At 45.2% G+C, this 27,018-nt stretch overlaps 1 protein-coding gene across 1 annotated transcript; it reads left to right on the top strand.

Moving 5' to 3' along the window:
- Nucleotides 1-15,783: 15,783 nt before the first annotated feature.
- LOC125758241 (cuticle protein 64-like) lies at nucleotides 15,784-22,897 on the top strand. Its single transcript, XM_049415236.1, has 4 exons — nucleotides 15,784-15,807; nucleotides 17,717-17,899; nucleotides 21,622-21,880; nucleotides 22,884-22,897. The coding sequence occupies exons 1-4, from the start codon at nucleotides 15,784-15,786 to the stop codon at nucleotides 22,895-22,897; spliced, it is 480 nt and encodes a 159-aa protein (XP_049271193.1).
- Nucleotides 22,898-27,018: the final 4,121 nt, after the last annotated feature.

Here is a 27,018-nt window from a genome sequence, read left to right as displayed (position 1 = left end):
GTCACTGGGCATTACCCACACTTTAAACACATTTTAACACAGCTGTCTTTAATCACAAGAGGCAACGCGAAACATGTGACTAGAAGTATCTGAATGTGACGAATAATTGCAAATGTGAATCAATATGTTTTTGATATTCTCGACTCTTCTAAAAACTGTACTAGGGCGCGTGCAGCAATGTTTTGAAGAGTTTCAGTTGGCCATGGACCCAATACTTTTGCTTATGCTAGCGGCCGTCTGTTCAATCTGTTTAGTGTTTGTAAGAATTTTTTACAGGGAACAGCATAATTTTTGCAGTGTAGAAGGAGGTGTTCTATGTCTTCTTCTGCCTCTTTCTGCCTTCTGCCTAATTTGTATTAATTCGAGCAACATGTGTGTCACACGGCTATGTGATATATACAAACAAAATAATGTTGCGCTGCCTTCTTTTAGGGAGTAGGCAGGAGGGGGGGGGCGATTTCAGCTTCGATAAATAAGGAATGGAAAGAAAACCTAGGGCTATTTTGAGGCAAAACGTAAGTGGCTGACCCAGGCAGTAGTTTTCTCTCAATTTTTATTCACGAAAGGCACGGCGTGCCAACAGCTTATTCTATCTAGCTGTTCGAAACTGCCCCGCGCATCACAACCCTTGGTGTGGTCACATTACAGCTGTCCTCCACAAATATTCAGTAAGCATTAAACATTGTTTTAAGAAACGTCCTTCGCCAGAAATTGAAAACGTTTTTTTGTAGTTAAAACTGATGTGTGGGCATGTTCTGGAGGGTTCATAAAAAGAAACCACCACTTTTCATTGCGGGCGAAGTTGACTTGAAATAAGACTAATTGAGGATCTAATGGAACTTAGTACAGTAAAAGCTCGGTAATTCGAACTTGAAGGGGGCCATAAAATTGTTCAAAATAAGTGGAGTTTGAATTAGTGGCAGGGCACTAGAATGAATGGGCATCATGCGCCCAGGAAGACGCCGGCAACACTGTCGCTTCAGAGCTTTTAAAGTGGAAGCGGGCTCGTCTCGTGAAAGCAAGTGCGCGCGCTGAAAAAAAAACCCCTTGCGCTTCATTGGTGAATGAATGAAACAACTTTATTGCAAGATCCGGCTAGTTGCTGGTCCGGGCCAGACCGCTCACATGGAGGACGGAAGACTTTGTCTTCCACTAGCCTCCCTGGCCTGCTGGATAGCCCAGGTTTGGTCCTGTAGATCGGAGCTGAGCAGCGTTTTCCGCCATCGCTCATTGGTGCATTGCAAAAATATATACTTTGTGATAAGTCGCAATGTGCCCCGTTACGCTCCGCATCCTTCGCAGGAATCCCCTCGTGAGAAAGTGGGCGTAATTTTTTAGCTTGCCACATCTAAGGCTCTTGTTGCGGTTTGCCACTCGACTGTTGATTGAGAGAAGACTGGAAGTTGCTCAGGATTGCCGTCACAGTCCAAATTTGGTTAATCAGTGGAGCCAAGGTTAACGGTATGGGTCTATCAAAAATGTGGAATGCCTTTATCCGCTGTATCCGCCGCTCCACGTGTATCCGCAAAGCAGCAATCTCCTTTGTAGATTTCACTTCCTCAGGCGAGAATGTGCCACCCTTCAGGAACGGCGGCAGGTTCAATTTCACTCCATTCTTTTGCAAGAGATCTTCGATGCGAAAGCCCTTATCTGCCATAACAGCATCTTCGTCGTCAAACTTCAAGTCTAAAAAACCACTCCTGATCACACACTCTCTGTCTGAGCTGGATCCTGTGAAAAGCTCTGACACAAAGGCGACAAGACCATTAGGCAGGACGCCGATGAGTCCCTTGAATGTGTTGCTCGACTTGTATGGGGAGTACGTTGTAGACTGTAGGGACAAAAATGATGGCACCTCGCACTGTATTTCCGTGGCGTCCAGGATTACTCGAGTCGATGAATACTTTTCTTTAAACTCGCGTGGCATTGTAGCATCTACAATTCTTCTAGAAGCCCTCAGAGGTAACAGGCCTAGTTTCGCATACAGGTAGTTAATCCACGATGTGCATATTCGGGACACAGTTGACTGGGCAATGCAGAACCTGTGAGCCAAATCATCTTCAAACAGGCCGAGGCGCAGTTGGACTAGCACCAAAAACAGCTCATTTTCCGTTCTTAGTTTTCTCTTACGCCCTCGCGATGATCTGGGTTCACTGCTTTCTGCACGTTCTGAACGTAGAACGTTGCACCCATCATCACCGGGGTTCAAGTAGACCAGAAGTTTCTTGAAGTGGTTGTAGCTTGGCAGCCCAGTGTAAAATAGCATGTCTTCGTCGCAGTCCTTGAACCGTTCCACTGTGAAGGGAGCCGTTTGTTCTCTTTCAGCAGCAAGTTGGCAACTCAAGGACGCCTTTTCTAAGCCCAGTTGCCCGATGATTCCTTTTTCAGCAACAAGCTGCTCCTTGACTTGGCAACACTCGTCTCGGAGCCGCGCGATTTCGTTGTTTTTCTGTTTTATCGTTTCGGCCAAACGTGCATTTTCACCTTCAAGTGAGCTGTTGAGCCTAGTGGGTTCCTCTAGACCTACCGGTGCTGCCTCCACTTCATCTGGGCTATGCATAGGCTCATCGCCTAGCACTCCTGGGCCTAGAACCGGGTTTTGGCTTCTTACTTGTGGTGAAGCACGTGGCTTTGGGGGCTTCTGTTCTTTCTTTTTCTTGGAAAAAGCAAAAACTGACGGAACTGCCGAGTCCCGAAGGAGGCTGCGGCCACTCGCAACGCTAGGTATAAAGTCCGATGACCTAAAATGCTTCGAGCAGACCTTCGTTGACTTGCTGACTTGAAATTCCGGGCCTTCATCCCTCTTGATCGCAACAATCCACTTCTTGTATACCATTGCACCTTTCGGAAAGCGGTGGAAGGATACCTACAAGATATAAGCAAACAAACATTCAGTGCGACGTCATGAGCTAGGTTTCTCTTAGCTGTTTGATTGTTGTTTACAAACACAGGCACTATCACAAATTTATCTCACAAAGAATAGAGGTCACACTAATACGTGCATTGCAGGACTAATGATGCACTTGTAATGTGACCCCCCCTCCCCTCAGTTTTTTCTGCGCACACTCCCCTTTTCTAGCAGCCTTTCCTAGATATGGCCCTTCACAGCAAGCCTTAAGAGGCATTAGTCACTTGTGGACACTCGGGGGAATTTAAATCAGTTATTTTTTATCTCCAGGTAGCTTCAAAGGTTTCTAGGAGCTGCGAGTCTAAGGCAGCCAAAAGGCAGAATCCCGTACAACTAAGTTATGGCTGCCTCCACAGCTGTATGTTTGATAATGCAACATGAAACATTTTTCAGGTGAGGTGAGTTGCAACACAACAAAACAGCTGCAACACAACTGAGCCAAAGAGACTAAAATGCAGAGAAGGAATCCCGTCTCACGAATAAATGGGACTGCCGCGCTCTGAACTCATGCAGACCGTCATTCAGTCAAGCCCTAGCGATACTCATGGTGCCAGTTTTCCAAACCTACGGCAGCGCGCCCCGCTATCTTTTCTATTTTATTTCGTTGGTAAAGGAAAATCAGTGAGAGAGGACCGAATGGAAAAGTTGCGTCCGCGCACGTTGGGGGAACTGAAGTTAAGCGCCTGAGCAGATACTTTTCTGTTCGAAAGTGGCCATAGCCCTCATCATCCGAATGACAGTTTTATTGCTGCGCGGTGACCGTACTTGCGGACACAACCCCAGGCAGCACGCCGCCATTGGACCGATCTCGGCCCAACGTCGGCAAATGACGGCAGCAATATTGGCCCCACGTCGGCAAATCACGCTCGCGCTACTTTCACCCGCATCGGCCCGACGTCGGCTAGCCGCCTTTGGGCCGATGCGGGCCTGCCGGCTTCGGGCCGACGTCGGCTAGCCGCCTTTGGGCCCATGCGGGCTTGCCGGCTTCGGGCCGACGTGGGCTAGCCAGCGTCGGTCCGAGACGGGCCTGCCGTTATTCAGCCGATGATGGCAAGCCGTCATTGGTCCTATGTATGCTAGCCGATGCTGGCGCGGCGTCGGCCCCGCCGACGTCGGGTAGCCGCCGGCGTGACCGTTTACACCCGTTATTATGTTTTAGCAGTGGTGGCTTACCGTGCGTTAAGTACGGTAGTACTGTACCGTCGTGGTCGGCACGTAGCTAGTTTATATGGAGACACCGGCGGTAGTTGCTCGATGCGTAAAGTAGCCTGATCAGGCAGGCTGATACATGTGTTATAAAGTAAAATGGCTGCGTGCCGACCACGGCAGTTCGGTATTACTGTGGTTACTGTACTGTAAGTCAGCAGCGTTAAAATATACTATTCGTGGCCCAACGACATTCATCGACTGCCGTTTGTGCCATATTCGAAAAATGCTTCCTAATTAGAACGACTGCTCCACTGATGGCTTAGTGTGCGATTAAGACCCACAATTCTGTCGAACCGTGCAAGGCCGAGAACGAAAGTCAATATTGTCTCAAACAAAACTAAATTGATGAAAGGCCTGCTGCACCAACTACGCATGCGTCTGAGAAATTAGGGAGCAACACATTTGCAAGGTGATAAACACAAATTTATTCACAGATATGAACACACGCCAGCAGTTCCGGAATAATTATGCCATAAAGGAATATCTAAACATCTATAGATACCGTAGCCAACATCTAAAACAACCCCACAGCCACCGTATTCCTCAAAAAAAAGCAGGACAATCCTAATCGAGAATGGGATCAGGCGCAAAATCATAGGCGTGAGCAGGGTTCCCCTTCAGAGGGTGTGGGGGGGGGGGGGGCGAAGGTTCATCGCGGCGCCTCCCCTCCCTATTAAGTCAATGTGTTTGGCAGACCTTGCGCCCACCTCTTCTTAGGTGACCACGGGGGCCGGCCGCCCCCCTGCCCCACAATGCGCACGCCTATGCAAAGAGTTACAATCTCTTCAGCGTTATGCGCGGCACATTCACTATAAATATTGAAAGAACTAGAACGGGCAAAAATAGGAATAAGGATTAACGAAGAATATCTTAGCTACTTGCGTTTTGCGGACGATATCGCGCTTTTCAGTAACGACGGTGCCGAATCACGAAAAAAAATTCTGGAGATGTAAACGAAGGCAGCATTAAAGTAGGATTAAAGACGGACCCGAAGAAAAGAAAGATAATGTTAGGCGGCTTGCCGAAAAAGCGAGATTAAGAGTGGCAACTAGACTAGAAGATTGTGTATACGCGTGAGCTAATTACGAGAAGAGAAGCACCCCCGCCCCCTCCCCACGTTTATTAAGTTCACCAAGGAACGGTAGGCATTCGCAACGCATGACTGGCAATTAAATTAGCGTTATCCTTTAAGCGGGAATTGCAATTTTTTCAGTGATATCTTAAGGGCCAAAAAGATGGATAAACTGCTGCACGCAACGCGAGAAACATTGCGAGCGGTACCACAAGATCCCATGAACTCTACATCTAAACAAGATAGACACGCACGCATTCCTAATCTAAAGGTAAGATTGTAACAGAAAGGAATCATGCATAAAAACCACTCACGTGTGCCCGTTGGATCGCTAAAAACACGAGCGAATAAAAAAATGCAAGCGCACCATATCAGAATACACAAAACACGATGGTCACATAAAAACCACTCACGTGTGCCCGTTGGATCGCTAAAAACACGAGCGAATAAAAAAATGCAAGCGCACCATATCAGAATACACAAAACACGATGGTCAATAGACAATACGCGATAAGAAGAGAACAAAAATTTGATGACACGTAACAGCAGTGAACACGCGGCCTTATATGAGGTGAGCATGGAAGCAGGGGGCCACTGGTTTCTCGCTGCGGTGATCTCTGCCGAAAACAATGCCGGAATCCTGCCGCGTATCCGTCTCGTGCACGATTTTGACTTTCCACCACACATGTCCACACACCGCACTTCTTGAAGAATTCTGCTGGTCGGAGTGAAAAAAAAACCTGCTCCCGCAGCTACGATTGTCCCTCCGTCTGGACGGCTACCCTACCCTGCCTGGTCAAGCGAGTTTCGCGACAATGACGCTGAACGAGGGGAAGTGAGGGTGGGGGGGGGGGGGGTAGAGGTTGAAGGAGACGAAAAAAAATACGAATTCTCCCTTCTTGAAAGCACGGCTCAGCCTACCACAATGGTGTGCGATCCCCCCCAGCATGTCTATGGGCATGCCGTTTGAGAAAGGCGTTCGTCGAATTTTCAATGCATCACTTGTTGCCACATGTCGCTGCATGAAAACTTTGCGTACACCACGTTGGAGCCGCATTTTCATCGTATTTCACGTGCCATAATAATAATTTCATGCGACTGTTTCTGAAAGCACGTGGGAAGCAATTGTTGAGCGAGATTTTTACTTGAAAAAGATATGTATGTCGCAAAATGGACGGCAACGAAGTGCAAATACGAACTGACAAACACGTGGCAAACACGTGTTTGTCAGTTCGTTAAAGATGGTCAGTGGGCTAGTTGATTTGTAAACATTCAAACGACAAAACGTGTCTTCACTTCAACCGGTCTTTTTTGCACCATACCTATTTTTCTCAAGTAATGAACCAACTAGCTCAGCAACACGCCTTGCTGAGCTTTTACTATTTTCATAAAGTAAAATTATGTGACATCACTGAAGCAAATGCGCTTGTTACGCTTCACCCAAACACGCGCGTGAGTAAATATGTGTAAACACAGAGATTCAGCGGCTGAAAGGATATAGCGCTATAAATATGATCACGGGCTCGATTTATGCACAGAATTAGTATTCACATAAAACTTCTTCCGCTAAAAGCATTCGTGCGGGAATGTTTGAGTGAATTTTGATGCTGGATACGTTAGCGAAGTCGGCCGACCAGTGGCAAAAACATTTACGAAACAGAAGTACTTCGAATTTGGCCCATGAAGTTAATGGTATGTGTTATAACGTTTCAACATTTTTGATAGCGTTGAACAACTGGTCAACGAAGTGGCCATCTAATTTCAGTCAGTTATTCTTCTAAAGACCACCTTTTTTTGGTAGAAAAGTGACTGTGCTAGTGATAGTTGTTAGTCATTGTCATAGCAGAAACGAATAAGAGAATGCAAGCTGTTCAGTCGGCGATACTTCGCGCCCCGAGTCGTACGTGCGGCATTAGCACGGTACAATATTTGAACTTTGTTATTTGTGCTAGTACAGCAATCCATGTAGCGGTATTCTACAGCTTAAGCTACAAATATTCAAGCGCCTAATGCTCTATTGCATTACGATTGTATCCTAGGCGGGCGAGCTGCCGGGCTTCTTCGGCGGGCTAAAGGTAGAGCGCAACGTCCAGGTTATTCTCGTCACTGACGGCCGGCAACACGGCGTCCAGCGTCGTTGAGGGGCTTCCGTGAACTAGTTTGAACGACGTCATATGTGCGCCGTTTCTTACACTGCCGTGTTAACTTCAGGTTATGTGCGGAAGATATTATGGCGTCCCATGTCATGTGTTCGACGTACAGTACATTGCCAGCATATCGGCGAGGGTTTCATCTACCCGCTCGGTGAGGCCATTCGCTTGCGGGTGATGTCCGTCGGTGACTTGTGTGGCTCTATTTCAAGATGGTTTGCGTTAGCTCTGCCGTAAAAGCCGTACCTCTGTCGGTGACGAGGACTTTTGGAGCGCCGCGACGCAGGAGGACGTTCTCAACAGGGCATGTATAACTGTCTGAAGGGAGACAAGAAAGTTCCAACATCGTCGATAAGCCATCGGCTCCGCCGATGTCAGCTGAAGCACGGCAGAATGACGGCATGCTCGGCCCAATGTTGCCGGTTGAAACAATCGTCTCGGCCGATGTCGGCGAAAGTACGGCAAAACGGCGGCTAACTCGGCCCAATGTTGCCGGTGAAAGCCATCGGCTAAGCCGATATCGGCGGAAGAACAGCAAAACACCGGCAAACTCGGCCCAATGTTGCCGGTGAAAGAAATCGGCTAAGCCGATATCGGCGGGAAGACGGCAGGAGGCCGGATAACTCGGCCCAATGTTGCCGGTGAAAGACCAACATCGGCTGAAAGGTGGCAAAAACGGCCCTATTTTGCCGGCAAAAGTCAACGGCGCCACCGATATCGGCGCCAGGCTGGCAATGCTGGCCCGAGGTGGGGCCGCGCACAGCCGCCGTAAAACCAATATCGGCCCGACGTTGTGTGCTGCCTGGGACGGAGCCTGAACGCGGACAAGCAACCGAGCTGCCTTTCTAGGATGCGTGTACGGCATGTTACTCGGAGTAGCGGAAGCTCTACACGTCTCTGTGCGCAATCACCTTCAAAAATAAGATTTCTACGTCCTCTACCTACATGGTGTAATCTCATTACAAAACAGCCCGTCCTAACAATTCGGTTCTATCACACTAGTTACCCCAACAGCAGCGGCGGACTCTCCACTCGACTGCATGGAATCGCCGGGGCTCTTCGATTTACCATCTCGGACTCACCGCGGATAGTCCGCTGGTAGTCCGAGGATTCCCCGAAGCCATAGGGAAATTCGAATGCCGGACAGCTTCTCGGCGAGTCCGCGGTGAGTCCGAGACGGTAAATCGAAGAGCACCACTGTCGTGGAGAGGCCCGACGTAGTGAAAACACCTAGCCGCAAAGCTGACAAGCCTATAAAAACACGACCTGTCTGCGTAACACAGAAAAATGGTTAGTCCTGCATTGCTCTCGTGCAGCCCGTGCACCGCGGAGATTCATGCAACTTAGAATGTGCCCATAAAGCTTCTGCACGCCATACCCTATTTTGCGTTTAAATGATCGCTGCAAAAACGTAATTCATGCCACATACCTTGCTCCCATCGCTGTCTGTGACTCCGCGCTGCTTGCACAGCGGTACACAGCAGTGTACTGGCATTTCGCCAGCAAAAAAATGTGACTGCGACAGTCGAAGCGTCGAAGCGCGTACGTTCGCATGCGGGTCGCCCGCGCGTAGTGCTCGAGCCTCGCCAGCATCAAAATGGCGGATAGGGTACCTGCTGCGTTCACTAGATGGCGCTGTTAATTTCGCATATTGCCTATTGGATGAATTTTCCAATTCCTGAAAAGATCTTTAGTTATAATATGAAAACGTCACTTGAATACGAAGGGGAGTTGAAAAAATCTTTAATTACTCTGTACAGCGAAAATATGCGCAATTAGGAATGAAAGGACATATATTAACTTTTTAACATCGTCTCCAGGGTAGTTTCCGTTGGAATGCACGTTTACCAGTGCATGATTAAAGAGATACTGAGCAAAAATAGGACAAACTAACGAAATTATCCAAACTCTACTCGGAAGACACGAATTTTTCGATAAACAGAGTTTATTTTGCGTATTTTTGAACAGCTGGCTGCATTTTCGGTGGATTGTCAGGGCGCGGCGACTGCACGCGAGCCCGAGCCGTGACGTCATATTCTCCGAGGCGCATGCAGGGTGCATGTGTTCCTGTCCTCCGCTTCTCTTCCTCCACTTCTCCTTTCATCCCCCTCTCCGCCTTCCACAAAGCCCGGAGTCCGGACGCTTTACCCCAGCCGGGAACATTGCCGGTGCTCTTCGTGTAGTGATTCTGGGAACCGTAGTGGAAGGTGAGCGGGTTGAGAGATGCGGGCGATAGTTGGCATTGTTGGCATACCCGTTTCAGGTGTCACAAAACGCCACCTCCTCTAGTTCTCGGAGCGGCCGCTAGACGCGGCAGTTTGTGAAAAAGGAGTTAAATTCATTACCTTCCTCTAGTTTCTGCCTGAAATGAATATTGGTTCTATCGATTGCAGCACGCAGTCTTTGAATTCGGCTGAAAACCTTGGCGGAAATAATTTTGTACAGTATCCCTTTAAGGTTGCTTGTTGATTCCTCCAACGTATGTTTGACTTCAACACTCAGCTACTGGAAGACATCGACAGCCTCGCTATTGGAGAACGTGATGGTCACTAACATACCTATACTTGCTGGGAAAATGCAAATAAGCCAAAACAAAAACGCCACAAGTGACTGAAAAATTCTACAAGTGACTCGGCGAAAAAAGAAGCCGGAATCCGCTTATTATAAGCGGAACTGGCTACCTTGGCGCGACCTGAAGAGAAGAAAATAAAGACAACGCTTGGCAGTGACACGTGAAGCGTTTCCTGCTGGCGTCGATTGTGGTCACTATAATAAAACTTCATTTGCGCGTAGTTGGTGCATATTCCTGAGGCTAAAATTACAGCGCAAACGCACTTGCTTGTCCCTCTTACCTCTTCTTTACTTCTTTGTCTCTGCACCCATCTGAATGTGGTTTCATGTATTCGCGTATCTAATAAACTGTTATCCTTGTTAGACGTTTTTGTTTAGAGCTATTGATGCGTGCGCATGTGCGCTAAGGTTGCCTTGGGCTTATATATACATTGGCTTATGAAAGAATAAAGCACTTTTTAGTCAGCGCTTGTGTCGTACGTTTCTTTTTTTCGTGGGTGTCTTGTGCGTTTTCGCTGCAATTTTAGCCTCAGGATTATGGTCGCGGTGAAAGATATATTCATGTTGACGAGACAGGGCGTGCAAACACGGGCACAAGAGGGAAGTCAAGACACCCTCTTGTGTCCGTGTTTGCACGGCCTGTCTCTTTAACATGAATACTTACCAACTAGCTCAGCTATCTGTTATTGTAAGATATATATTGTGATTCTGGTTCAGCCATGCCGTTCCTTCCCTCCTGTGGCATAAGCCTACAAGAGTCAAAGCGTTCCCATAGCGCGCGCCAAGACGAGCCGCGGGACGCTCTTCTTTTTCCCTGGCCGACTGGCCACGAGTGGACCGGCGCTGCAACCACAAAGTGGAAATGTCTTGTCCACGGTACGACGTAAACGCAGCGCAGGCAACGGTGCGACATGGCCCGAGTCTCGCATAATTTTAATGTCGCCAGGTATGGCGTCCCGTGCGTTTCACCCAATGCTGCGTACGTTTGTGTTCTGCCGTTTGTATCCTGGAGAACGAGTGGAATGACGCGTGGCGGAATTGTCTAAGGCAGCGCCCTGCGAAGCGAGGGGCCGTGGTTCGAATCCCCAGTTGCGCGCTTCGGAATTTTTCCTTCTGAATGATTCTTACTTGTATATATATATATATATATATATATATATATATATATATATACATACATACATACATACATATATATGGGGGACGTGACGTCAACGGCAAACATCCGCCGATAATGTTCATGTCATTGTTATCGCAATAACACGACACATTTGAGAAGAAACGCACAGGAGCTCGCAAAGCAAACTCGTTAGGGCATGTCCAGCTACTAAGTTCGACTGTAGTGAAGTGCTGTAGCACTGCAAGAGGAATGATTGGTCATTGACGGACTTGAAGTCTATGAATAAAAGCAGTTCTACATTAGATAATTTATAAATGCCGGAGCGCGTATCACTCGTATTCCCCGCGCACCTCGAGGAGATGTGGACTCATAAATGACAAATACACATTCTATGTCAACTACCTCACGCAAGTTAAAATTACGTGGCATCGTAGGACGCAATCTCGCCAGTGAGATATCTTCAAGTCTTTTTCCATGTTTGCACAAATTCATTTCGTGACTTTTGAGATGAGAGTAAGCCTGGAGTATCGGATCACCTACTATAGCCTGTCGCGTCGAAACTTTTTTCGCGGGCAGCTAAATACTCTCAAAAACGCGTTTGTAATTGCGAATTTACTTGATTCTTGAGGAAAGCTATATTTGGCCAGCATGTTATAGGGCAATATTTTTATCGTATACTCCTTTTTAGTACCAAATATATCAACTGGTTTAAGCTAGCCGTAATAAGAAACGTAATAATAAGTAAATAAAAATTGGATTGTTTTGCTGAACATATTGGAAATATCGGTTTTTCTTAATGTCCATGGCTAATATTGAAGTGTACCTTTATTTGAGTGATATTATTTTGTATTAACAATATATGTACAGTATATTGCTGTGTCTCTCCATGTACATGTATTCTTATTTATTTTACTTTTCAATTATGCCAAGCTATTAAGTGCATTCACGTTTATCGTCTTTGTATTATTTGTATGCACTCCTGCATACGCTGGATGAGGGCCTGCAGTATCTGTAAAAAAATGTAAAAATGCAACGTCTACAGCATATAAGTGTGCAATTTGGCATCTATATTTCTGTCGTGTGGAGCAAGCATGTGGAGTGTATGTGGAGCAAGCAAGCATGTGGAGTGTACATAAGACAGCCCTCAATGTCGTTATTAATTTTATTTCTGCGGTTATTCATTTGACTGTGTCAACCCTCATTTATTTGGTATTTTCAAGAGCTCCGAGTTAAAGTAAATGAATGAAAGTGCTAATAAATTAAACACTGTCAAGAAAAGCCCTTGATCAAACCCTGCACGCAAGGTTGTTTGCGCATAGCTTTCACTTGCTTGTAGAAAAAAACCCTGCTCAAGCATTCTTAGAAGCACTTTTCGTCGGACGATACGATCAAGCACGTTGGACTCAGCAGCATTAAAAATGCGCTTATGCAAGGAGTTCGACGGCGCAAACACACCCTGTCCTTTCATGGCCATGCTTATTCTCTAATATGCGGCTATGTGTATCGTCAACAATTGCCTACACTATCGGAATCTTCAAGGCCGACCTCCGCGGATATTAAAAAAAATAATGTACTTGACGCAGAGGTATTCCTAGGCAGTGGCTCCTTTGCCTAATACAATAATATGCCATGCTGTCTCCTCAGAGTGTTGATTGCATGGATATGGCATCCTCCTCCTGCGTTAGAGGTTGTCGTTGGAGTTTGGCCAGTCGTGGTTGCTGCATTTTTATGAGACAATATGAAAGATTGCTATTGTACTTGCAGTGATCTTAAAGCGAAGTAACCCTGCCTATAACAAATATTCTTTATTACATTCCGTTCAAAAATTCTCTGAAAACACCAAATCGATGTTACGAATAGTCAATCTTAATGATTGCAAGTATGAAGCTATACTAAAATGACCCAATATTTTTCACTAATGGGTCCGTTTCATTGATCATACTATCTTACGTCTGCCCGCAGTAGCATCTGCACCTCCTCCACCCAATGATGTGCTCTTTTTTTTTCGTGGTATTAGCAAATAACCAGTTCATATAAATTGCGTACCAAACCTTCAGAAAAAGTATTTCAGAACTACAGCCATAATAATCATCTTAAATTTCACATTGCAGGCGGAATTTCTTTGGAAATTAAAACAAATATTTTTAGAGATTATGTATCACGAAGGTATCATCCCTTTTCCAATGCGCACTGAAAGGGTTAGTCTGCCTTGAAAGCCTTTTCGCTCATTTGCACACGTTCCGACGTCAGTAACCACTGGAACCTTGGAAAAACAGCAATTCACGTGGAGGACTCAGTATATTTTCTTTTCATACACTTTTCAGTGTTATTCAATTAGCTGTATCATCAGTACTTATAGCAATTTCTGCGGTTTGATGCGCCAAACCACACAGTACGATTATGAGGCACGCCGTAGTGGAGGAGAGGGAGGGGGGGGGGGGGACTTCTGATTAACTGACTACCTGAGCTTCTTTGACATGCACCTAAATCTAAGTACACGGGTGCTTTCGCATTTCGCCCCTATGAAATTACAGGCGACGTGTCCTTGAGGCGAACCCACGTCGGCCAGCAGCACAACGCCTCAGCCTATGAGCTACCGTGGTAGGTATCGTCAGTAATATTGTACCTACTTTCATATCCATTACCGTGCATAAATATATATTTGTTATTATAGGGAAATTCTTTATAAGCCGAATTTTACAGCGAAAGCTGTTATGAGATCATTTCAGCGGCCGTTTTTGGCGCCGTAGTTGTCCGCCGCCGCCGGTGTCTGTAACCACTATCACTCGAAATAAGAAAAAAATTCCAGGATGGAACGAGGTTCGAACCTGGGCCCTTTGAGTGGGAGCCCAGCATTCAACCACTGAGCCATGCCGTTGCTTGAAACTGCGTTGCAAAAGGACCCTATACAGGCTTCATGTCGGGAAGGAACCACATTAACATATGCAATATAGCGTGGTAGAAGAGTAAAATAAGCACCAAGCGTCGCACAACGCAAATTCTGTAACCAGGCGTCACACAATGCGAATTGCGCAACGAGTAGGTTGTTGAATTCTTCCGACCCATTACGTAGGGCTCAGCCATAATTCTTCATCGTCATCAGGCACAGCAACAAAAAAGTGCGCATAATGCCTTACATGCGTTTAGCAGGTACCACGGCTCTCCGTAGAATGACAAAAAATGACATAGTGCCCCTTTCCCTACTTCTCAAAAATTACAATGATTTATAGCGTAGTGGGTTCCTCGGAAGTGCACTTGTATTGGTTGCCAAGGAAGCCCATAAGCGTATGATCCATTTCCTCGGGGTCTCAGTAAAGTTCATCGCCCCTCCCCCTCTCTCTCCCACGTCAACGTATGTTATACAGCATGGCGGGAGAGGGAAATAGCGACCGGGCGTCACCCACTGCAAATTGAATAACTGGTGGGCCGTTTAAAGCTTCCAACCCATTACAAATGGCTGAGCCATATAATTCTTCATCGTCATCAGTCGTTGCTTCAACAAAATGCACATAATACCTTACAGACGTGCAGCTGGTACCTCGCTTCTCCGCAGAATGACGAATATTGGCTTAGTAGGTGCTTCCCAATTTCTCAAAAATTGTGATTTATGGCGTAGTGGGTACCTTTCTAGTGTACTTGTATTGTAGCCCCAAGAGAGCTTACAACGGGCTCTAGAAACGCCGCTCTTCCCGCTTTCGCAGTGACTGTGCTGCGGTTTCAGCGCAGGCCTGGCGTTTTTTATTCTATATCGCGCTTAGTATCCCACAGGCGATGCCTGTGGAATACATCGTGTGGCACACTTCCCCTTTACATTCGAATAGCAAACCGAAAAGCCATCCCGGGAAACCTCAGTGAGGTTATAGAAATCTGACATTTTACAATTTGGCACATGCATGGAGTAACAAAAACAAGAAGATCACTAAGAGTACCGCAACGAAATCCGGAGATGACATGGAGACGATACTATGCGCGAAGGTTTCGCTAAAATTGCAGCACTGCACTGATGACAGCGGATAGTATACCGCACCATGACAAATCAGTGGAGTGGCCGTCCGTTATTAACATGCGGCGAAATCTTTACTGTTCCGGATTTATTCAATGTGAACTTGGGGACGGACCGTCCAAATCACCAGAAAACCAAGAGCAGTGGCTCAAACTTTAGTTTTTCTTGTTAATTCCGACAATTCAGATTTATATGTTAGCATTGCGCATATGAAAAAATGACACGCGATACAAACATCTTTAGGATGCTTTTTTGTAAACATATTTTCACAAATCTCAAGAAAACACTGTTGCCACTTACTTGAACCTTAATCAACAATAATCGTGAATAGTTTCCCATGATCTACGCAAATAGGTGCACTTCGTCGAATTATACGCAGTTGTTAGGATCCTTGCAGCGGGAAGAAATTGTGAGTTTCTGAGCGAAAAGTAAAAAGCGCTGCTTAAATAAACGCACTCCTAGCAAACGCATGATGCCAGCAGACACTGAAGTCAAGGAAGGCTCAGCAGGTGTTATTTAGTCCTTTTTTAAAGCGTATAATTATTACGAAATACGAAGTAAAGCGAACTGAAAGTGAATCAATCAGTACTAGACACCAGTGTTTGTGGCAACAAAAGGTTCTGAGGACCGTACCCACAACATTTATGTTACGTATTCACCTTCATTCACCAATTGAATCGTTCAGCCACAAAAACTGGACTTCTTTTGCAGCTATTCATCACAAGGGAAGGATACGCCTGCCGCCACGACATGGGCACGAAGGAAGGTGACCAGGCAAGATAAGCGTTGTCTGGTTTTATATTCATGTTTCCGTGTCTTAGCGCCTTACCAAGCGCCTTACCGTTCACCATGAAGGCAGATACCTCCGGTATCTGCCTCCATGGTGATCGCAGTCAATGCTTTCCTTGGCTTCTTTCTTTTCGGGCTTCATGATTTTCCGCAATAAAAGCGGACCCCTTCATCGACTCGCCTCCTTTTATTTATGGCTAATTAAGTCACACAGAAGTGTTCAGAAAAAATCAAGTTGTTGAGTACTAGAAATAAATGCTCCTACTTTGGTTTTGGTAACGTAGAAATAACGACATTATCACTGTTGCACACTTTTGTATATACCAAGTCTTTTTTTTTTACCAAGTGCTTCACATAGATTGCTCTATGACATAAAAAGCCAAGGGCTGGTATTCGTGGTTTCAACAGCGAAGCTGTATATGTTTAGGTGAAACAAAAATTCGTCCATCCCATGCCCGCAAGAACTAATTGCGCACGTGGGCCACAGAAATTGGACAAGTCCTGCCACTCCCCAAAGGTTCTCTAAAAACGAAGAAGTCGTCCGCGGTCAAAAGACGCATGCGTCACTGAAATTGAACAAATTCCAGTACTCAGCAGTGGTCAACTAAAATGAAGAAGACAACACATGGGTGCCGGACACCAAATTGGGAAAAATTTGAATGAAGCGCATGGATTCGGCCAGTCACAAACACCGGGCCGCACATTTCACCCTCGCGGGCTAACCGTCTATAAGAAGTGCGGGAGGGGAGGGGGGGGAGGGCGGTGGTCTTTTGATTACCGTTCTTTCAAATCATGAATAAGTGAGGCCGCCTCGCATACAGCCCCTCAGTACTCCTGAAGCTTCAGATCCAAAAGCTGCGACTGACTCATGGCGACGTGATGGGAATCAACGATCTATATATGAATTCCGAAGAGAGTGGCTTCACTGTTATTGGGCGTGATGAGGAAAATGCACTGCTAAATGTTTTGATCAACGAAGGCAGTAGGCCGAGTCACACGTTCTTGCGCACGTTGCGCTATATATCTCGTTAAACATATCGGCTTCTGCGATCTATCCTTGAGATCCACGCAGTCAAGGCACAACATGTAAGTTGAGGCATATGAAGTAATGCCTTCTTTACTTTGCACTGCCAAAAAAAAAAAATGCAAGAAGATACAACCTGCGAGTGGGAAAGGAAAACGCACGTGCAAAACAACCGTGAAAGTACCGGCACCAGTGAGTATAAAAATACCGAATGCTAAGCAGGGATTCGTCAGTTTTCGTTTGAAGAGCTGCCACGAAACTTCACCATGGTAAGCTGTACAACAGTATCCAAAGTCTCTATCCGATTGTAACAATACTGGTGTATACATTCTACTGCTACACGAAACTTTTAAACAGGCAGGTAAACCTACCAGTTTCACACAAGAACTTAACGCTAATCCTTCCAAACTCAGTGCACGAGCACCTGAACCAATGCCTCCGCTTTTCTCGTAACGTCTGTAGTGCATACTTTATGCCATGCACATGTACTCTGAAAATTTCCTTCAAACATTTTCATGAGAAATTGAAACATGATTGGCATGTCACTTCATAATATGTATGTAGATGTGTATCAGTATGTTTCCCGCACCCTCCTTTGAGGAACCGAGATAATATTTGACGGTGCACTCGGTCAAAGCTAATTACACTGTAAATACGTAGAGTGATATAAAATGCACACGTGCATAATAAAACGACCTTAACATAATCCCTGAAGGCTACATCATCTTGACATATCTACTACCCAATGCTGGATTACTGCGCGTCAAACTAATTACTTTACTTACATTTGCGTTCTGGAATGGCACGAACAACAAAGGGACACAGGCTAGAGACACGATACAGGTGCTATTACCCACCTTCTCTTCTCAGATCCGTGCCTTTGTGCTCCTCGCCTTGGCCACCTGCGCCTTTGCTGGCTACGCCGGTTACCCGGTCGGCTACTCCGTAGCTGCCCCTGCCTACGCTGCATATCACACTCCACTTGCATCGGTATCTGCCGTGCACCACACTCCAGCCTTTGGTTACGGCCTAGGTTACGGCCTCGGATACGGAGTACCCGCCTATGGGTACGGACTTGGCAGCTATGGTCTGAGCTACGGATACGGTCTTGGCGGTCTCGGCTACAGCACACTCCTTCGCAAGAAATGTAAGCTTCTCACTCACTGATATTTTTCTAATGTAATTGCTTGCACTACTGATAGTGACCACAGGGTATGCTGAATGCCATGTTCTCACTCTAGAAAATAAGGTATTCTCTGGATAAAGAACAAGGTATTCATGGTATATGCATCTGTCACCATTTACTTGAATAGATGTTAATAAAAGAACTCATGCACCATCCCGGCTGCCAATTCCCAAAACTATAAGTAGGCTTTCGCAAGAAACAACATAACCTTGTGTGTCCCTCTCTCATGTTATCATAAATAAATGGGACGTAACGCTGCTTCTGCCTTCACAATGATAAGTCTCCATGTCGAAATGTTGGGTCCAATTCCTGTTGAACAATTCTTGATGACCTAAGCTTTGCGACATATGGGTTAGGTAATTTATTTCACAATCTTTTTTCACGCGCGTCGACTTACTGAAGTTCAATCAACTATGCCTACCTTCTTTATTGTCCCGCTTTTGATGAATGTAATAATTACCTGGATCTTATTTCCTTTTCAGGAGCTCAAGCAAGAATACCCGGTGCACGTCACTGCACAGAACAGATACGACAGGCAGATGAACCGAATTCAATAAACTCATATACTATATATCGTGCCTCACACTCTTTTATTTGCAAGAAACTCTAGTTTGCACGAAATCGGGAATATCAAGTATACAGTTCAATGAGCAAGGTGCTAATTGTAAGGGGCCGTCACATATATGGTTTATATAAATTTTAAGTTTATTGTTATGCGGTTAATAATTGGGACAGGTGATGAGGAGGTTTGTAAAAATGGTGTCATAATAAACATCAATATCGTTCGCCCCATGGGGGTCACGGTGCCTTAGTATTAGCACCTAATTCTAATTGCCTCCTTATTGAACTGTATACATGGTGCTCAACTAATTTCAATTAAGCAAATTACACCAACGAAGACGCTTTCCTGCCAAATGAATTTGTTATGATGACATAATGAGCAGTGCTCCTAATTGCGAGCCTCAAAGGTAAATGTCAAAGTTAAACTTATGGGGTAGAATATACTGAACCTCTTTATTGAAAATATAGCATTACATATAAAACCAAGCAAGATTACTGTGTACAGTTGATTAGCTTACGATTAAAAGTATTCATGCAGCATGAATAAATGAAAGCAAGTGTAGAGCATCGTTAAATTTTTATATCAAGAGATAGTTGGACGGAAATGCAAGTCCCATTCACAAAATCAACAAAACACGCTGTTGTACGTCAGTGGCAAACTTCTGCACCAAGCATTAACTTTATGCGCATTTAGCTCAGCAGGGATACGAGCGCCTTAAGAAGTATTGCTCAGCTGTTAGTTTTTTTTCTGTAGACTAAGTAGAAAGCAAAAGAATGTGAATTTATTGAGCGACAACCACGACATGTGAGCTATGTTACGCTCAGCTGTTACAGCCTAGTTCCTCGTGCATAAAGCTCTTGTCATGCCCCCCCCCCCCCCGTTGTAACTATCATGGGATTGAACCTGCAGATACAAGAGTCATTCATTCTATTTTCATGCTTAATAAACCATTTTCTTTAAAACGCAATGTTTTTAAAGAAAATCGACAGATGGCATCGGTGTCTTCGAAGACACGGCGAAGATACGTGCTGCACAAGACTGAAGCACTAGAGTTTGTGGTTCGTGGTAGCAGCTCGATGACGCGAAACAAAACACTCGCAAAACTTTCGTACAGCTCATTGCGAAGCTTCAGGACAGTTGCTGGCTCTCAGAATTTTTCGGAATCAAGACTCGTATAGAAATTGCGGCCTTTACATATAAATGCGACAGAATCGTCAAATGCCATATTTGACGAAAAGCAAGGCGGTACTGTACAAGAGAAAAATATAACAGAACCTATTTGAGAAGATCGTATGTTTCACGAAAGTACTTCCATAACGTACGCCACTGTATGTTTTCGCCGCTGAAGTGAACAAGTACACTAAGGGTGCCTAGAGACCACTCCACTCTTCACGTGGACCGAATAAAAGTTTACAGGCCAATAGGTTCAAGCGCTTGTTTACCATACTACAGGCGCATGTTGGGTTTATTCTAGTGGCCAGGTGTCAGATTCGTTTTTACGTGGTCATTCCATTGAATCCACAGAGGCAGACCCAGCTGTGATGGGGCAGCAGCGAACAATGGCTCGCTAATTTAAACGTTCACGTTCCCTGAAATCACCTTGGTTTCTTTTTCGAAGTAGGTTTCACCAGACGACCCCATTGACTATTTACGACATCAGCCATCTAAATGTTTTGAAGTTTGTTTAGCATACTTTCACCTGCTTGAAGCATGGTCCTGCGGTGGGTGCAGAACCGGTTAGCATGATAAGTATACGGCTTGCGAATGCGCCTCGCGACGTGACGCGCATTGAAGATGCAAGAAGTCTCCAGTTTCGAACTTATTTTCATTGGAGTACCCGCAGAGTTGCTGCACCCATTAGGGGGTTGATTCTAATTTTAGCGTGTGAGATAATGGAGTCGAGTTTTACGGGTCTTTGGGGCACGTGGTGACCGTGAGGTCATTCAACACGTTCTCTGGGTCATGGCCAGCGGATGTGTAGAGCCACTGTGAGGGGTAATGCATAAAAACACAGTAGAAAGAAAGCGCATCAATCCTAATGCTGTATGACCGGTTGCTGACTTTTCAAAATCAAGTCGAAAAAACAACGTGAAGCTGTCTCTATATAAAGGGCATCATCCTTCGAGAAAATACACCAGTTGCTTCGCTTCGACAGCTGCTCAACACTCAGCCATGGTGAGAAGGGGTCATTGTTATCAATAATATTATTATTATTGGGTATCTATAAACAAAAACGGAGCGGCGATTCATAGAAGCGCCACTCCGTTTCATAAAAGCGGAGCGGCGATTCATGCATGTGCAGAAACAAACACAATGGTTACTTGAAGAACTCAAGCACTTGACTGACAATTTCCAGCCGTCTGAAGAAACTAGAACATGACGTCAATCAGCTCACTAGCTGCTTTGTTCGCGATACATACTTTGTGCGAATATACTTTTTAAACGTCCAATACATGTATGACAGCTCTCTAGATAGTGTACACAAGGCTGTGTAGTGCATCTATGGCGTGTGTATAGGCGGTTAATAATGAATGTGTTAGGAAGCTATTATATCCAGAAGAGTACTACTTTTTTCATTAAAAATAACTGTGCTCCCACACACAGCTTAAATTTGCTTGAAATAGATGCTGTTAATTCTGCACTTCTGCGTTCGCAGCAGAAGAATCCTAAACACATAATTTAAGCCACGGGTACTATTTCATAAGGCCTGCGCATTAAAATGTATTTTGTACAGCAGTAAGGGGTTATAAGAATGAAATCAGGGCTTCGTAGGACTCACCAGGTTCTAAAATCATTATTGCGTTGCATGCAATGAGAAAGGTTAAGCACACCACTACGATAACTTTTCAGATGCGAATTTAATAATTTGACTCTTTAGATTCCGTAACGCCGCAGATGAGAGGAAACTGTGTTATAGAAAATGCACAAATCGAAGGTTGTTGTATAAGCACAACAGTAGCAATAAGACACGTTTGTGAAGTTGTAGTTTACTTAAGACTTGCGTGCGTACACTGCCATCGTACCCAGTTCCGCACTTGCCTTGTCCTGGCCCTGGCCTCCTGCGCATTCGCTGGCTACATCGGCTACCCCTACACTTACTCCGTTGCTGCTCCGACCTATGCTGCCTACCACGCACCCGTTGCTGCTGCCGTGTCCACTGTGCACCACACGCCAGCTTTTACCTATGGCTATGGATATCCTGCTTTCAACTATGGACTGAGCACCTACGGCCTGAGCTACGGATACGGACTTGGCGGGCTTGGCTACACCACCCTGCTAAAGAAATGTGAGTACGTTTGCCAAAGTAAGGGGTCCTTTCTGTTACGACGATCAACTGCGCAAAAACAGCCGGGACGATCAGGCCCAGGTTCAGATCACTTCCTATCCTGGATATTTTTGTTTTGTCTACACTAAGAGCTTCCCTTATGGGATAAGAGAAACTAACTGTGCTACATGCACATACATGGGAAGAGGCAGAGGAAGACATAGAACACCTTCTTATACATTGTAAAAGTTATGCTGTTCCCTCTAAAAAAATTTTAGAAAATCCAAATACGTTGGATAGACAGCCGATATCACTCGCAGAAGTCTTGGGCCCATCGTCAACAGAAACTTCTGAGAATATTGCTGCACGCGCGCAAGTACGGTTTTTAGAAGAATCAGGAATATCAGAAAAATACTGATTTACATAAGCAATTACTGTTCGCATTGTTAATTATTGCTAGATATTTCTGGTCACATGTTTTGCGTTCTTTCTCGTGTTTTGAAGTGCGGGCAAGTGCCCTGTGACTGTTATGTGATCACCTTCTGTGAAGAACTGTAAGATCAACTTTTCGGTTTGCCCAAGTATTTCTTGTGTTTTGTTGGTTATGATGTGTGAACAGTGCTTTTCTGAATGGACATTTCTGCGCGTGAATTTTTCATAACTCTATTGTTATTGATAACTTCATGACAAATTATGAAAGAGATGAGTAGTAGCCGGAGCCATAACCAGGCACGAACCTCTCCTTAAACACATTTAATAGAAAAAGGGAACACGAGATGGCTGTTTTTCATCCTCACGGCTGTTCTTACACACCTTATCATCACAATACATTAACAACTACCCCTTCACTGTGCTCTACGTCCTTTCTGTGTGGGTAATATGGCAGCCGAGGAAGGTGATTGCACTTGAAATTATACGAAATCTCCTAATAAAAATACTGAACACTTTTTAATTATTCTCCAAACAATACGCTCGTCGAAAGACTCAGTCTAACTTTTAAGCAATGCGTGCTTTTTGTCGCCAGATGTGAAACAGTGATTACGAAGCGACAACGTTTAGCGTCACCACCTAAGTGGTTTTATAATAAAATTTAAAGCAACTTATTTAAACCTGAAATATGCAACAAATTTCATTTTCAAGACTTGAACTTAGCACCACTACAAACAAATTTTAACACGCTTTCTGAGAATTCGCTCTAGGTCATTCAATGCCGCTTTCTTTGTTTCCCACCTCTGTCATTGCAACATTGTGCAGTACAAAAGACTGCAAAAATCCTAACGAGTATTGAGTGATAAATTATTTCTTGTAACGTGGAACACATAAATAAGGAAACAATTATCTTTGCTGATATGGGCTCATATTCACTGCCTTAATTCTGTTTTATCTGCTTTTTTTTTTCAGGAGCGCCAAGAAGAAAAAACTCCAAGCTGCAATAAAAAGTGCATTTGCAAAGAAAAAAAGTTCTCCTTTGCTTTTCTCATAAATTAGTATTCAGATTAGGGGCGTTTGCAACAACCTCAACCAATCATAAGTGCTGGAAGGAACTATTTCGAATGGCTCTGATCTGTCTTGTATGTAGTTAACTGGTTGTTATGTCTCTTGCGGAATTCTGAATTGGCGAAAAAAGCGCCAATTCCTTAGTTCTTTTTTGTTTTAGCCCACAGCTTAAATCTTACAAGTTTTACCGCACATCCGTTCTTTCCGCTTTTCTGTTGTGCCGTCGTCCTGAGCGCTGCTCACCGAAAAAATAAATAATGCCTGGTTCTAAGTACACGGGCGGATATATTTTAACACATCTGCATGTCCAAATATATCTGTCCGTGCACTAGGTATGGAAGCGAGTCACAATTTATTCCTATATCAATAACCTTTTTAAGAACAAGTTGTGCGCGTACATATCTTGGTGTTACTATCAGGAATGAAAATACTGGCCAGGACTAAACTGCAGCATCTTTCCTTTAATGGTTTATCAGCGCTGAGTAGGAAAAGTAAATGGGAGACGAACTACAAGAAAAACGTAGAAGCACGCGGCGTGAACCATCGTGTTTCAGGGACTAAAAGGGATTGCTCTATCACGTAGCTTCCCAAGTGCACCTCTAGGAGCGGGTGCCAGAAACACAGTGTAGCACCAGTGTCTCCAGCGTGGGTCATCGGAGCACTTCTAGCACATGCAAAAAATAGGTTATAAGGAATGTATTCTAGGCTTTAGCTAGAGTTGGAATATAATACTACCTACCATTCTAAGAGTTTGGTTTGCACAGTATTGCTTTCTAAAGAGGCTTCTGCTTCGAAGGCAGCGTTTTCGCTTTGCACGCAGTATGTGCCATAAAAGATGTTACCATTGTACACCAACTTTGACGGAAGTTTGAAACATGCATTCACGCAGCAGTGCAGGCGGCACAAGATTGGCCACCACCCGGAAATACGGTTGCAGCATTCATTTTACTTCAAGTGGACGAAACCATGGCTGCCAGATGGCCATATTTAGAAGAATTATAGAACACATTTTTCTACGCGAACGTTTTAAAATACGAGGAAAACGGCCTCGTTCCAAACTTGCAGTCAAGAAAAATTTTGAACGCCATGCACACAGCAATGAAACCGGGATATCTTGCCACCGGCGAGATGGCCATCACATTTAGCCGTTGCCATTTACTGCCTCTTTTTTTTGTGTGTGATGTTGAAACATCTATGAGCAACACGACTACATAAAACCAGCATATTATGAAGCATAGCGACAAAACATATGACCACAACCATGAGGACGTTATCTTTCTATATAAGTCTAGAAGAGGTAGCCAAAAAAGTCATGTGGCACGTGAGCTATCGACAAAGGTTTTTTGCGGCAAAAAAGGCAATCAAAAACCTTAATATAGGCATATCGCGGCTTGCTTTGACAATTTGTATCTAAATTTATATGTTATGAGTGAGTTTTTTTGGTCATAGACTAGATTGCCCTATAAGCGAAATGGGTTCAGAAAAAATTAGAGATCCAAACAATAAAAGTCCATACTTATTGTTTGCACAAATCTTCAATGAACATACCCAACGTGTATAGTGAAAACTTTCACGGTCTTTTTGGAAAAAGAAAAGCAGCAGGGCCTCGGAATTCCGGCGAGTCCAGCACACAAGAAAACGATGCCATGCTTCTCTCCGGAACTTTCTGGCCCCTTCTTGACACAATTTCCCGTCACCACAAGTGCAACAATTGTCGAAAATCTATCGACGCCTACTATATCCTAAATGTGAATAGAGCCGACTGTGTTATGAAGAAGTGGGCGGGTCGCGGCTATTGAACTCAACTGTTTCATGGGTCCTGTTTCCATTTAGCGAGTGTCATGCGGAATGCTCTAAATTGGGAGTTAGGGTTCTAAAAATTAAGGCAGCTTCGCGATAGCGGTGTCAAGCTTGAGAGAGAGAGAGAGAGAATAAGAATAAAAGAAAGGCGGGGAGGTTAACCAGGGCTGAGCCCGGTAGGCTACCCTGCACTGGGGAAGGGGGGAAGGAAAGTTAGAGAGGAGGAGAGAAAAGTCACTCTTTCAGCCGACGTAACAGTTTCGCGTTTGACATCACAAACGGCCAATAAGTCCGGTATCCTTGAGAAAACGCAACAGCGCTTTCGTTGCCTTTCGCAACTGTTATGGGCAGCCCCATGGTTCCAATATTTTCGCGACAGTGAAAGCGCTTCCGTCCGTTTGCTTTAGTGTAGTGTTGAGGTGAAGCCTCTCGTTTGCGTATGTCGGGCAGTAACACAGAAGGTGCTCAATAATTTCCTCAACAGCACAGTCGTTGCATTCAGCGTTGTAGGCCATCTCTATCTTAAATGAGTAGGTGTTGGTGAATGCTACACCCAGACGCACACGGCACAACACTGTATCTTCCTCCCGGGAAAGACCAGGTAGTAGCCACAGTCGTAGAGGCGGGTCGAGGGAATACAGTCGATGGTGTGTGAACTGTGACGCTTGCCACTTTTGCAGTGTCATGTTCTGCGCCAGCTTACTTGGGTATCGAGCCGCATCAATCCAAGATAACCGTATAGAAACATGGTTCGTCTCTACATGTGCTTTTCTGGCAGTTCTATTGGCGAGGTCGTTGCCGGAGATACCGCAATGACTTGGTATCCACTGAAACACAACGTTGTGTCCTCTTTCGATCGCATAGCGCAGCATTTCTCGTATGTCCCACAGAAGTTGTTCGTACGATCCGCGACGAAGTGCCGACGAAAGACATTGTAGAGCCGCCTTTGAGTCGCAAAATACTGCCCATTGCTCAGCCGGTTGTTGCTTGATATAATCGACGGCACCTCGCAGGGCAACAAGCTCCGAACCAGTCGATGTGCTCACGTGACAAAGTTGGTATGCGAGGCTAATGTGTCGTGATGGGATGACCGTGTCGCCGGTGGAGCTGGCCTGGGTGGTAGAGCCATCCGTGAATACGTGAATTCTGTCAGCATAAAAAGTATGCAAACAGTCCAGAGCTCCTTGTTTCAAGGCCAAGGTAGGAAGGTCTTTCTTGTTTCTGATTCCTGGGACGGAAATGCGCACTTCGGGTTGCCGTAAGCACCACAAGGCGGATGGCGAACGCGCCGAGGGTGTGAAACCCGATGGTAGCAAAGTGCGGTGAGAGCTGACGACGTTGGAGAACGACGCCTGTGGTCGTTGTTCTAGCAGGTACGGCAGATGGCTTGACGCCATCCGTGAAATATGTCGAACAACGCTCTCAGCGCGTCGGTTGTGACGTAGGTCGTAACCGGATGGTCCCGAGCCAATATAACTGTTCCGGCTGTTGAAGTGCTTCGTGGTAGACCGAGGCAAACACGTAGTGCCTGTGCTTGCACGCTCTGAAGTACTCGCATATTCGACACGCAAGTTTTAGAAAGCAGAGGAGAGCTATAGCGCAGTAGTCCAATAAAAAGTGATTGGTATAGCTGTAGCATGGAACTCAGTGATGGACCCCATCTTTTTCCGGCGATGAATTTCAGGACGTGGACAATAGATACGAGTTTCGCTTTCAAGTACGAGACGTGAGGGCTCCAGGAGAGGTCTCGGTCAACAATGACACCTAAAAAACGATGACTTCGCTTGTAAGAGATAGACTGGCCATTAATGCATATCGGGTAACTGGCCACCGCTTTTCGTGTGAAGGCCACCAGCGCACAT

Source organism: Rhipicephalus sanguineus, chromosome 4, assembly GCF_013339695.2.
Source record: "Rhipicephalus sanguineus isolate Rsan-2018 chromosome 4, BIME_Rsan_1.4, whole genome shotgun sequence".
NCBI lineage: Eukaryota > Metazoa > Arthropoda > Arachnida > Ixodida > Ixodidae > Rhipicephalus > Rhipicephalus sanguineus.
The sequence above is the reverse complement of the archived record's forward strand: the minus strand, read 5'-3'. Positions and strand labels throughout refer to the sequence as shown.

What these genes read in the sequence shown, in the direction of transcription:
- LOC125758241 (XM_049415236.1), top strand. Translation starts at nt 15,784, where the DNA reads ATGGGCACGAAGGAAGGTGACCAG. An exon ending in GCACGAAGGAAGGTGACCAG is followed by an intron (nt 15,808 to 17,716) that starts GCAAGATAAGCG and finishes TTCTCTTCTCAG; the next exon opens with ATCCGTGCCTTTGTGCTCCT. An exon ending in GTTACGGCCTCGGATACGGA is followed by an intron (nt 17,900 to 21,621) that starts GTACCCGCCTAT and finishes CATCGTACCCAG; the next exon opens with TTCCGCACTTGCCTTGTCCT.